The sequence below is a fragment of the Camelus dromedarius genome, chromosome 4 (genome assembly GCF_036321535.1).
Source record: "Camelus dromedarius isolate mCamDro1 chromosome 4, mCamDro1.pat, whole genome shotgun sequence".
NCBI classification, from domain to species: Eukaryota; Metazoa; Chordata; class Mammalia; order Artiodactyla; family Camelidae; genus Camelus; species Camelus dromedarius.
Window position 1 is genome coordinate 31,543,740 of NC_087439.1, and position 12,968 is coordinate 31,556,707.

General features: G+C 43.4%; 1 protein-coding gene across 3 annotated transcripts in view; it reads right to left on the minus strand.

Annotated features, from left to right (window-relative positions):
• Window positions 1-12,221, minus strand: part of CACNB4 (calcium voltage-gated channel auxiliary subunit beta 4) — a 221,513-nt gene extending 209,292 nt beyond the window's left edge. For 2 of the 3 annotated variants that reach the window (XM_031451401.2, XM_031451398.2), the window contains exons 1-2: window positions 11,796-12,221; window positions 11,228-11,311 (exon numbers count right to left, since the gene is read on the minus strand). In XM_031451401.2, the coding sequence (XP_031307261.1) occupies window positions 11,228-11,311; window positions 11,796-11,852 (141 nt within the window). In that variant the 5' untranslated portion in view covers window positions 11,853-12,221. Of the gene's footprint in view, window positions 1-11,227; window positions 11,312-11,537; window positions 11,691-11,795 lie in introns of those variants that run through there. The other variant, XM_010985625.3, reaches the window with a different exon arrangement.
• Between the last annotated feature and the right edge of the window lie 747 nt (window positions 12,222-12,968).

A 12,968-nucleotide genomic window follows, 5' to 3' on the forward strand; every position in this document is an offset into this window, starting at 1 on the left:
CTGTCCAGAGAGGCTAAAGAGTATAGTGCTGTTTGCTATCTTCAAGATTTTGCCTGAGATGCAGCATCTTACTTAGAAGGAAGCAGTGTCCTCACAGATGAAGGCACTCCTTCAAAGGCTGGTGGCAGCAGATGTCAATAAGAGGGCAGTGAGAACCCCCTGGACTCAGAAATAATGAGCAAGCTATAAAGAAGCGAGGTGTTGTGGTCCTGTGTCTACAGGTAGGAAAGGTAAACAAGCAAAATGGAAATTATTAATGTCTCTACAACCTCCTATCCGAGCTGCTCCTCCTTCCTCTTGTCCCATGTGGTACGTCAGTGACAATGTCCAGATAGATCCACAGGCTGTGGGGCCCGGGAACCTCCAGGTTACACGAAGGAGAATTGAATAGGTTAACAGTCAAAACAGAATGTCAGGGAGTGCCGGACAAGGAGACATATCACAGAGCTTCATGGAGGAGAGGATTCTGGAGGTGTTTGACAGATGGAAGGATCATCATCAAGTGGAAAGGGTAAGACCTTCAAGGAGAAGGAACAGAAAAGGGGGTGGGGGAGAAAACAGGGGGTGAGTCCACGTCTGGGTATGGGCACCTGCAGCAGGGGAGAGGCGGGAAAATAAGGGGGGACACAGGTGTGAAAGGACAAACAGACACGGGGAGACTGGGGTCTCTCTTGGGAGCACATGTGCTCTGTCGAGGTGGGTGCGTGTGGGTAAGAGGTGATGAGTTTATCTGCAAGCAGTAAGTGAAACCACCATCACGTATGAATGACTAGGTCCCTTAAGACTCCTGGGAATGTTCATGGTTTTAAAATAGGCTGCTCATTAACCCAAATCACCTGGAAACTGTTGGGCTCTCAGACAGTGGAGGAAGAAAACAGGTCTTCTGGGGCAGGGCCCCATCCTCGTCCGGCCCCAACTTCCCACGCCCAGCCTGGGGGTCTGCTGAGTTTCGACAGCATGTCCTGGTTCACACGGCTGGTTACACAACCCAGGGTCTGTTTCCTGTTGCTGTTGTTGCTTTAAACAAGGCCACAGTTGTGTTTGGAGGCCTGGATAATGGTGGATGTTTTTAGCGCATTTCTAAGAAGGATATATTTAAGTTTTGCCTGGTCTGCATTTTTTAAATAACTTGCCACACTCATTTTAAAAATGACACAAGTGGATGACTGGATAAAGAAACTGTGGTATATTTATAGGATGGAGTACTACTCAGCCATTAAAAAGAATAAAACAGTGCCATTTGTAGCAACATGGATGGACCTGAATATGGTCATTCTAAGTAAAGCCAGAAAGAGAAAGAAAAATATGATATCACTTATACATGGAATCTTAAAAAAAGACAAATGAACTTATTTACGAAACAGAAACAGACTCACAGACATAGAAAACAAACTTATGGTTACCAAGGGGGAAGGGGGTGGGAAGGGATAAACTAGGGGTTTGAGATTTGCAGATACTAACCACTATATATAAAACAGATAAGCAAGTTTATACTGTACAGCACAGGGAACTATATTCAGTATCTTATAGTAACCTATAATCAAAAAGAATATGAAAATGAATATATGTATGTATATAAAAGACTGAACTATTATGCTGTATACCAGAAATTGACACAATCTTGTAAACTGACTATACTTCAATAAAAAAGACACCAGTGAATGTATTTAATGTCACTGAATTATGCATTTAAAAATGGTTAAAATAGTAAAGTTTATGTTATGTATACTTTTCTACAATAAAAAAAATTTTTTTTAAAAACACCAATGTCCTTTTTTGTTTTTAACAATGAACACTTTTTACTCTTCCTCTGTAGAAATATTAAACAAAATACTTGGAAATATGAAATGTGCAATTTACCAGGTAAATTTAAACCCTGAGCATCTTTACTAATGTAGCAGAAATAGTAACATTAATAGTAATAATACCCAGAGTACACATTACTCTTACAATGTAGACTTGACATAGTTTTTAAAAAGATATTATTTGGTTTAATTTTCATTTTACATGATCAAGAGAAATATTTTATAGTAAAGTAACTGAATAAGACAACCAAATGAGAAACTGAGCCCTCGCTATCAGAAGGTCTCCCTACAACACTGAGACCAAAAGAATAAAAGAAAAATCCCCCAAACTAAATCACCCCTCAAGCTTTCTGAAATTAGCAGAGAATGTTTGCAGCTGACCTATTTCTCTTCCACACGACTGTGTTGATAATTGACTTTTGTCCCCCAGGGAAGTGCACAAATATAATTGAGCAGCACCTGCCACACAGAAAGTACAGTTTTATAAACCCAATAATTCCCATAATATTGTACTTAGTTTGGGACTCGAGCACTCTGCCTTCTCCTTAACTGTATCTCCCAAGGAAGAAATATAATTATCAAAGCTGAGTTATTATGAACATCTAGATAAAATAAAAGAAGTATTTTGAATGGTAAGTATCCAAGACATTTCTATTACTAAAAACTATTACTAAAAATTATTGAAAATGATGGCAAGGACCACTTATATTGCTCACTTCTCCTTAATCCTGTCGCTCTCATCCTAGTACATACATCCCTTCTATAGATGAGAGTCACTCAGTTTTATTCAATCCTGATGACAAGGAGGCCAAGGTCAGGGATTTAATTTCCATGCAGGGCAAACAGTTATGCCCCTCCCCGCAAAATTCAGCTTTATGACCTGAGGGTGCAGCTCCAAAGTGAAGACAAATATGGTCCATCCCATTCAACCACAGCTTGCAATGCTGTCCAAGACTAGGCTTAAGAAAAGGCAAGTCCCTTTCCATGCCCAGGCCCAAGTTTACACATTTAGACCAGGAGCAACAATTGGAAACCTTCAGGCTGGTGCAGGGAATATGTTAAAGAAAAAATATGAAACCAGTCACAAAAGATCACATATTATTGTATGATTCCAGTTCCATGAATGTAATCTGGAATGAAATGTCCAGAATAGGCCAATCTATAGACAAAGACAGTAGGTTAGTGGTTGCCTAGGGCTGGGGGTGGGATGGAGGATGGGGAATGACAGTTAATGGGTACAAGGTCTCTTTCTGGGGTGATGAAAATGTTCTAAAATTAGATTATACTGATAACAGAATACAGCCTCTGAATTCCTGAAAGAATGACTCCCTCCTCCCTGCTCCACACACACACACACACACACAACGAGGCCAAATGAGAAAGCCATGACTATAAAACAGCCCAACCTTAACAAGTGAAGATTTTACCCACCTGTTTGATTTGGAAACATAACCTTTGAGTTGTTAACCCTAGTACTGGGCCTTTGAAGAAGGAAGTGGGAGAGTACGATAAATTGATCTACACGAGTTACTATGCATTTCCATTACTGCTGGTCTTCCTTCCCTTAAAAAAGAAATTGCAGAAAACAATTTTTTTCCTAAGGAGTTAAAAAATAATATAAATTCAGACACAGTGAACACTACAAAAGTTTACCGTTGTTTGTGATTCTGACAACCTGAGAAAAAATGCAGATCCTTTTCAAGTTTGTTTATAAAATATTTTCTCTCAAAACAAAGACTACTGCTCCAGCATTTTTTAAAAATTTGTTTATTTATTTTTAACAGAGGTACTAGGGATTGAACTCAGGACCTCATGCATGTTAAGCATGCACTGTACCACTGAGCTATACCCTCTTCCCTCCTTTTATTTTTTTTTAATTTTATGCTCCAGCATTTAAATTGCAACCCCGGAGAAAGATACCTCCACCAAAAGAAAAGAACATAAAATGAGAAATAAAATAGGCACAGTTTCTCATCCAAAGATTACAGTGAAATGATCAGAAAGATTCAGTAGACGTCTCTCATGTTTCACAGCCCCTAACTCACACTGTCAGTACATAAAATACAATGCTGAATGCCATCCCTTCAGAGTCAAGTAATTATCTCGGCTCTGTTTATGTGTATAATAAGAAAGGATATAGGAAAGTGTACAGAGGGGCATATTCTTCTAGTTAAAATAAGAACCATCGTCAAGGAATTTCAAAGCTCTGTCTAGATTTAAGCCAGGTGTGGGTAATTCATCAGCCGTCTTCATTTCTGAACGCAGGCTGCTGGAGCACACAGCTACTCATTACCATTACTTGAAAGCAATAAAACTATTCCCTTAAAATTGAATCTGTAATATAGCCTCTTCATTAATTCAGGCATCTAGTTCTAGTGCTACCGCATCTCCCTACCCCAGCTCACATGGTTAAATCGGTGTAAAACTTCTGACGTGTTGCTCTATAGTCAGGTTCATCACTTACACTGTTCTGGAAGGAAGGGTGCTATATTCTCTATCTCCACGTTTTCCTGGCTCAGGAAGGACGAGGGCATGTAACTGTGTGAAGGTGGGACCCAATCAGTTGCTTCAATCAGAATGTGGTTTTATGGGGGTTCTTTGGGGATAATAGCCTACCTCCTCTGAGAATTATCAATTTGATGGATTCTCATCTGGAGAGATAATATACCAAGAGGCTGCGTGACTGGGGGCAGTCAAGGAGGTGCTCTCCACCCCACATAGGGGAATACTGGTGCAACAGCCTGGGCTCAAAGGAAGTGAACAGCGTCTGGGGCTCTGTCTACACAGGGCACGGGCTCAGAAGATCGATGTGTCTCACATACACACTCCTGCTGGGAGCAAGCAGACGGAGTAGCCCTATTCTAGAAGGCACCCCTCTCCAAAGTGTTGCAGAGGCCAAATATGGCATGAGGCCTGCACGCCCCGCTCCCCACAATCTGTGGATATTTCCTGGGGTCTTCAGTGAATCCAAGCGAGAAGTAAGGACACTCAGCCTGCTTTAAGGCTACTGCTTTCTTCTGAGTCTGAGACTGAGAAAGAGTCAAACTCAGGGGACAATGATGAGCTTGGGCGATGCCACAACCTCAGCCAGAAGAGATGGGTCAGAACGAGATTTGCTGGGCCCAGCTGACCCCACTGAGTTAGCAGACTCTCCAGGAGTGAAGGGACTGGTTTCTGCAACTAGCTATGCCACACAGTTTGATGACACCCCATTCTCTTTAGCTCGGCCCTTGCTTTTTCCCGTGATGGAGAAACAGTCTCTACTCAGGGACGACACTGTCTGGAGCAGCATGTGGAGTAATTAAAGGGAGAGGGCCACAGCATCATCAAGGTCATTTGCAGCTTAAGTTTCCATGCAGTGTCCTATAAGTTTCTAAGAGGATTAAAATTGGAATCAGAATCTATGTAAGCTTCAATAAAATCTTATCAACCTAAACTGAAGGATAAATAGTGCTTTATCCTATACCAATGAGATTTAGGGAACTCTGTGGGCCAAGAACAGAAACTCAACGAAAAGCAAAACTGACTGGTTAACTGGTTAGCTGCCCAGTAATTAGACTCTCAGTCGGAAGCTTCATAAATTCAATTCCATTTATTCAAGCCCGAGAGCAAGAAACACAGTTTGCCACAAGAGGCAGAGTTCTTTTCTGCTCTAGCAGATCTCGATTTGGGAAGATGCATTCCGGATAAAATTCACAAGGGAAATAGGTGTAAACTTTTCCTTAAAGTTCACTGTAACTGGATTTTACCAGTTAGCAAGGACGTTCTACTTAGCAGGTAAAAACTTCCAGTTTTGCTGATGAAAAGGATCCATTATTATCTTCAATGCAGCTAAAATATAAAAATGGTTGTGCCAGTCCTGGCCTGTTTTCCTCAGATCCATCTTCTCCTTTCTCTGCTCTACTTTCTGTCTCAGGGGCCAAGGCCTGCAGGCCATTTCCCAGGCTCCCGTGTCAGCAGGCGTCCAGCTCAGCCAGCAGAGACTGGGTAGGGGTGGGGGTGGGGAGCCGGAGGAAGGAAGAAGCCAGAGTTTTTCTCCTCATTCTCTCCACCCCAATTGGCTTCTTGAGCAGAGGCTGCATCTCCTCCATGTCCCTTGCTTCTACAAACAGTTTCCCAGTGGTTCCAGCATCTTCCTGGTGATTCTGGTCGCTGGACTCCAGCAGCACTGTCCTCCCCTTGTCCTTCTAGCCTAGGGCGATGGCGGCTTCCTGCTGTTGCTGACCTCTAGGTTGAGCTTCTAAGCTCTCCCATCACCTGTGTAATCGAGGCTCTCCATTCAAGTCCCTCAACTATAAAAATTCAAGCAGTTCTGTTTACCAGTTAGACTGTTCAACACAATCACTAGTACATTAGTAAGTAAACAAACAAACCTCCATGAATCATGAAACATGCAAACAAAAATTCCATCCCAAGATAAAACTGGGAAACAAATAGTCTCCAGATTCTCCAGCGGTGGCTTTGCTCTTCACAGTAACCATATAAATAAGGAATATTTCTAGCATTTAAGAGGAATAAATTCCACATGTCCTTTTGTGTCCATATCTCTGTATGTCTGTGTGCCCATCGGGATTATTCAGGGATGAAGTGTGTGGTGGTGGAAAAACTGTAGAATCTGAGTTGGGGTCTCCTGTTCCAGTTCTACACTCTGTATTGGTGTGACGTTGGTAAGGCCTCTCTGTCCTTGGGTCTGTGTTTCATTCATCTGAAAATAGGGAATTAAAGTACTTTCCCTCCACAAACTCTTCCTGTTCTAAAATTCTGTGATTCTAAGCTTATGGGTAAATTTTGCATATATGCATGACTCTAAGTGAATGATTATTCTTAGAGCTATGCACAAGGCATATACCTTCTGTTGATGAATCTGCATTTCATCAGAGAAATGTGTCTATAACCAGTGCTCAAATTAGAACCTGAAGAATATTTTTACCAACTTGTTTTATTATAGTATCAACTTAGTATCTGAATGTGTTTTAGATCTCTAAATATAGTGTGGGTTCACTGAATTATTGTAATGATCTTGTGATTAGCATACCTTAAAAAAATGAGGAACCTTGCTCTAAGGGAGCTGGTTCCAAAGATGGCTGCAACAACATCTTCCATTCTACATGCTCTTTTGTAAGGTGACCTTGTTGCATCCATCAAAAGAGTCTATTTCCCCACCCTTTGAAACTGGGCTGTCCCTTTGATTCTGTTTTAAATGAGAAACTGCAACAGAAGTGACGTCATGTAGTTTTTGACACCAGGTCTTATTAAATCAGTAGCTTTAGCCTTTACCTCCTGGGATGCTCCTGCTTGGAACCTAGCCACCATGTTGTGAGGAAGCTCAAGCAACCATGCCGAGAGGCCCAGGTGGAGGAAACGTAAGCCCCCTGCCAAAAACCCTACTGGAGTTCTCACCCACCAGCCAGCACCAACTGCCAACCACATGTGTGAGGCTATTTTAGACCTTTAAGCCATCCCAGTACCCAGATAACATCACACAAAGAACTGTGTCTGGTCAGTACACAGAAAAAAAAAAAAAAAACTGTTGTTACTTTAATTCACTAAATTTTGGGGAGGTTTGTTAGGAGGCACTTTCTTCCCATTAAACAAAGAGCATAATATTGGAGCAAAACCTCATGCCTAAAATGTATCAAGCTGGTCCTCCACCCATCTGCTCCTCATTCATTCAAACGAATATTTATAGAACATCTACCATGCTAAATGCTGAGGACAAAAGGGAGACCAAATGCAGACATATCCTTTCCCTAGTGGAACTTATTATTTGGATGGAGAGACAGACATTAACAAAAAAATATAATTACATGTTAAATAGTTAATACTTAAATGTCAGTGTTAAATAAATTGTAATGATGCGATTGAGAACTAGCACAATGTGCTCTGGGATGAGGTGCATGGTTAAGGAACTGACCTTATCAGGGAAGTTAGAAAAAGGAGTGAAGACTAAATTTAGGTCTCAAGAAAGATTAAAAAGTCTGCAAGGCAGAGAAGAGAGCAAGAGCCCTCCACACAGAGAACTCAGCATGTGCAAAGGGCCAGTGGCAGGAGGCACAGTGGCATGTTCAGATCTGTGTCCAAGGCCAAGAAACCATGGCTTAAGATGAGGCTGGAAGCTGGCAGGAGCCAGGCCTTGTAAGATTCTGCAGCCCTCCCAAGGGCCGACTTAACAAGGAAAGGTCAACAAACTTATACTACTCTGATCAGATTTTCTTTTGAACCTCAGTGGTGAGAAAACTGGGAGTAACCCCAGTAAGAGTAACCAAGAGCATTCCACCACACAAGCTGTATGTGCAGTGACATCCATGGTATTTCAAATACTCGGCACACGTGGGCATTCTGCAATGCACATACCCTCCATCTTTGCTCTGTTTCACTGTATGATTTATGCACATCTATATCTCCATAACTAGATCATAAAATCCTTTGGGTACAGGAGCTATGTCTCATTTATCTTTTCATTCCTCTTCCATGGTACCTAGTGCAGTGGTTGGCACATAGCAAATGTTCAATAAGTGTTTCCTAAAAATTTTAAATATGAATATATAATCCAGTCATAAATAGCCTGTCAAAAGTGACCTCCTGGGAGAAAATTCTACAGCCTTACTTGGAAAGCCATTTGAAGGGTATCAACACCCTTATAAAAATGTCTTGCTGTAAAGCATCATTCCTTTCTGATTGTAACCAGTTCCTGAGTTCTATCCTCAATGAAGACTGAGAACAGTCCACCATGTTTCCAAAGAACACCTTCTTTGTGTACATGTTGAAGATCATTACTGTGTACTGTGTCACTCCGAGCTCTCTCTCCTTTCAGGGCAAAATACTTGATCTTTTCACCTTTCCTCAAAGAAATCATTTAGTTGCTCCCTGGATTAATTCCAAAACCTCCATAACTCCTAAATGGTGGAGGGCAGCAATCTAGCAGACCAGGAAACAAGGTCAAAGATGCCTCAGGGATTTTACAAGCAGTTCTCAGGGGAGAGGCAGGCTCTCTGTATCAGTCTGTTCGTTTTCAGGCCAACTCACACATGTGCATGGGTATGTGTGTGCACACACTTACATGCGTGCATGTACACACATAGACACTAAAATTTTTACCAGCTCAAAGAATAAACACTGTTTTATTAGATGAGTTTGCCAACTGTCCTCTGTTTTTCACCACTAGCCCTGAACTACCCCACCCATCTGATTCAACATTCAACATATCTTTTTTTTTGGTGAAACTTTTCCTTCAGTATTTTTGTAAATGATATGGCAAAGAAATGAGCAGTACTATTTTTATTGGTATCCCCACTATTTTCTTCATGAGCAAAGGCATCACAAGATTGTGAAATGTATCAAGAATTCAAAAACAGTAAATCACAGGTCATTCTACAAAAAATGAGTCTCTAGTAACATAAACAGCTGTTGTGCTTTTTAAAAAATATTTTGTTAGCATTTGGATGAAAACTGTTCAATTTAATTTCAAAACATATCTGTTAAAATTCCATTTGGAATAATTTTTCATCTCTTGTCAAAGAAATAAAAATTCCTGTTATTTTACTGTAGCCATTATAGAAGTCTGTATTATGCCATTTAAACAAGATCATATATATAGTACACTTACTGAACTGTAACTGCTCACAAAAAATTATGTATTATTTTTGTGCAGAAAAATTAGGAAGATTGTGCATATAATATAATTAAAACTCACTTCTTAATTTAAATTAGACCATCTTATTAAACCAACAAATCCTAGTTCCAAAAAGACTTACGAAATACATGTTCTAAAAATCTGCATCAGTTTAAATTATTTCCCAAATTATTCAGTGTGCAGTCCTTTTTACATTTTTAAGCCAACACATAGCACCACACTTAACAAGAACTTACACATGCATCATCTCACTTAATCATTTAAACTGAGAAAAGAATAGAAATATTAGACTATTGATTGCTTTGTTTGTGCTTGGAAGAACAAAACATTAATGAAGTGATGGTGTAGATGAACTCAAAAGTTTTCGTCAAACAGCTCATGAAATACACTGCTATATAGCTAGTATTTGTAAGAATTTGCAATAATAAAATACTACCAAAAATAGGCACCTACAGAATAAACATAAACAAGATCTCAGTCAAATAACTCAATTTTTTGAAGATGAAGAATATGTTTACTTCATCAAATACATAAATAACCTTAGCACTTCAAAAAGGATAGAATACATTTTTAGAATGAACTCAGAATCCAAAATGTATTTAGTTTAATAATGTACATGCTTAGTATTCACCAAATTGAACAGTAGCACTAATTTCTGTTTCTGCAGAAAATATCTGCATAATAAATATTATGTAAATACGCTTTATAGACTTTTGGGGAGAGGTCTGAGTCCAATTTTGAGTCTAATGTCCATTTGTCATGGATAATCTGTTTAGATTGAGGATAATCACTGAAGAAACACTGTAGCTGCCATCATAGGTTAAAACACATTACACAATGCTCTGAGTGACCTAAAGGGAAAAGAACTTCCCAAGGTCACTCCAGGAGCCTTCAGCAGAGACCTGCGATAAAAGCGTCTTGGTGCGATGACCAAAGTCATCCCAGGTCACCCCAAATTCACAAACCTCGACAGTTTCTGTTCCAAAGAGAGATCAAGGTGATTCCCTTTTGCATGATCTCTCTAGTACCCAGCAGCTACGTAGGAGTGGTTTCTTTGCAGTACATGGACGGTAAGAAAATAATGGACCAATTTCCTGTGTCAAGGTGAAAGGCACCTCAGCATTCAGCAAAACCGGCGATCTTTAGCGCATTAACGGCGTACTAGAACCACGCAGATGAAAACCACCACTAAGAAAACAAACACTTAAGTTTAGTACCACCCGGACCCCAGAAAGGGAGTACCGGCCTTAGCTTATTTCGATTTAAACCAGATCCAGCTGTCTCTCCCTAAGAGAACCAAAGAATAGGTCCCAAAGTGAGACCAAACTTTCTGTTCAAAGTGTCTTTCTTTTGACCACAACTTGGAGATTTCTCTCAAAATCTAGACAAGTAAGAGTATTCAAACAGGGCAAAACATAAGAGACCCCTAACTCTCAGCCGAATCCAATACAGGTGTCCGGCCCCATTGGCTCTGGTCACTCAAGTTACACGACTTAAAGGCGTTTTCCCCACGCATCGAAGGTGCAGAGAGAAATACTTCCAGTCTTAAATTCAACGTCCCCGACCTAAACCAGGACCTCACCTACTTGTGTCCACTGCACAAACCAACTTTCCAGGACCCGAAGACTTGGGAGCGGGGGGCGGAGGAAGAAAGACCGCCTGCGCGGTCTGGAAAGAGGTGCGCGGAGACGCGACCGGCCGCTGCCGCACGTGGGGACGACGCTCGGCTCCCCGACCCTGCGCCGCGCGCTCGGCCTTCGGCCCAACCTGCTCCGCGCCCGCCTCCTACCTGTCTAAGGATGAAGCTGGTCGAAGTAGTGCTGCCATCGGATCTTTTCAACCTGCTCCTCCGGGTCGTGGTGCCTCGGGCCACCTGGACTCGACACACGGGGCCAGAGAGAAGCCGGTAAGGACGGTAGCGTGGAGTCGGACGACCACCCCTGACTAGAGTCCGCTTCCGGACCAGCTCCCCGAGGTTCCCCAGAGCCCGCACCCAAGTCTCCTCAGCGCTCCCCAGATACAGCCCCTACACCCACCCACCCACTCCAAGCCTCGACGGCTGAAAAGATGCCTGAGGAGAGCAGCCCACGAGCACCCACCACATCCATTAACAAAGACTCTCAGGGTGCGGGGTCCGAGTCCCCGGCATGGGCTGGGGAAGGCTGCGGGCTCTGGAGCGGGAGCTCAGACTGGACGAGGTGAGGAGGAGGAGGAAGAGGAGGAGCGGGAGGAGAAACGAACGCGGAGGAGGGTGGGGGAGCCGGGCCGCGGACTCCCAGGACTGGGGGCCCGGCGCGCCGGGCCCGAAGGCGGGGCGCGCTCGGGCAGCGGGGGGGGGGGGGGGGCGGGGGCGGTACCTGCGAGGTGGGAGAGTGCGGCCCGTCAGCCGTCCCGTTCTTGGCGTAGGAGGACATGGTTCACCGCCGCATGGCTCGCCCGTGCGCGGTGGGCGGAGGGCGGCCGGGCCCCCGGAGGGTCGGAAGCGGGAAGAAGGGCGGGCGGCAGGACTTCCCCACCCGCTCCGGGACCCGCGCCGGCACCCGGGCTCCCTGCCCGCACTTCTGAGTGCGCGACACCTTAAAGGGACCGAGGCGCTCCCCCCGCGGCCGCAGAGGGGTCCCGGGCAGCGGCCCCGGAGGGCGGAGGTCTGGCGAAGGGGGCTTTTTGGGATCTCGCCTACCCGAGCGGATCGAGCGAAGCGCTCTTCCACCCAGCAAGCGCCTTACATCAGAGCTTTCCAGAGGAGGACGGGAGGGGGAAAATCTGGGATGGGGGTGGGAGGATTAAAATAGTCTGCACAGTTTAAAATGAGACAAAGGTGGCACGGTTCACGAATCAGGACTTGGGAAGGGACGCTGGTGCAGTGTGGCAGGGAGTGGGAAGAGCCGACCCGGGTGTGTGTGAGTGTGTGTGTGTGCGCGCGTGTGTGCGTTTGCTGCACTGGAATTTTAAAAGGGCAAGAGCCAAGTCTTCCTTCCGCGACTTAACTCATCAGACCACTGTGGTAAGCCATGGGGTTTTGTGGTTTGCTCTTCGTCGATGTTTTTGTATTGTTTTGTCAACTCGAGCTTCAGAACCCCGAGCCATATACATCCAGGCAGCCATATACATCCAGGCAGCCGCGGGAGACTGCCAGCCTGAGTCTGACGGAAGATGCAGCCCCGTAGGAGACCAGCATGTCCTAAGGAGTTTTGAAGGTCATGTTAGATCTGCTAAAAAGCAAGAATTGGCCACGTGCCTCCTATTTCTGCGCGGATAGCTGTTTTCAAGGGAGGAAACTCATCTTTGAAATCATACAGAATCTTGGCTGTTGCAACCCTTGGTTTCCTCCTGCAAATACATACTGGAGATTGAGATCAAATTAAAAGTGAACTGTGGAGAGGAGGAATTTGAAGTAATAAAAAGAAGGAAGAGAAATATATGCAAATTCAAAAATAAAGAGACCCCATTTAATTATAGTTACTGCAGGAGAAATCCATCAAAATTGCTAAGTCAGCCCATGTCACCTTACATTCTAGTATTTTTTTGAC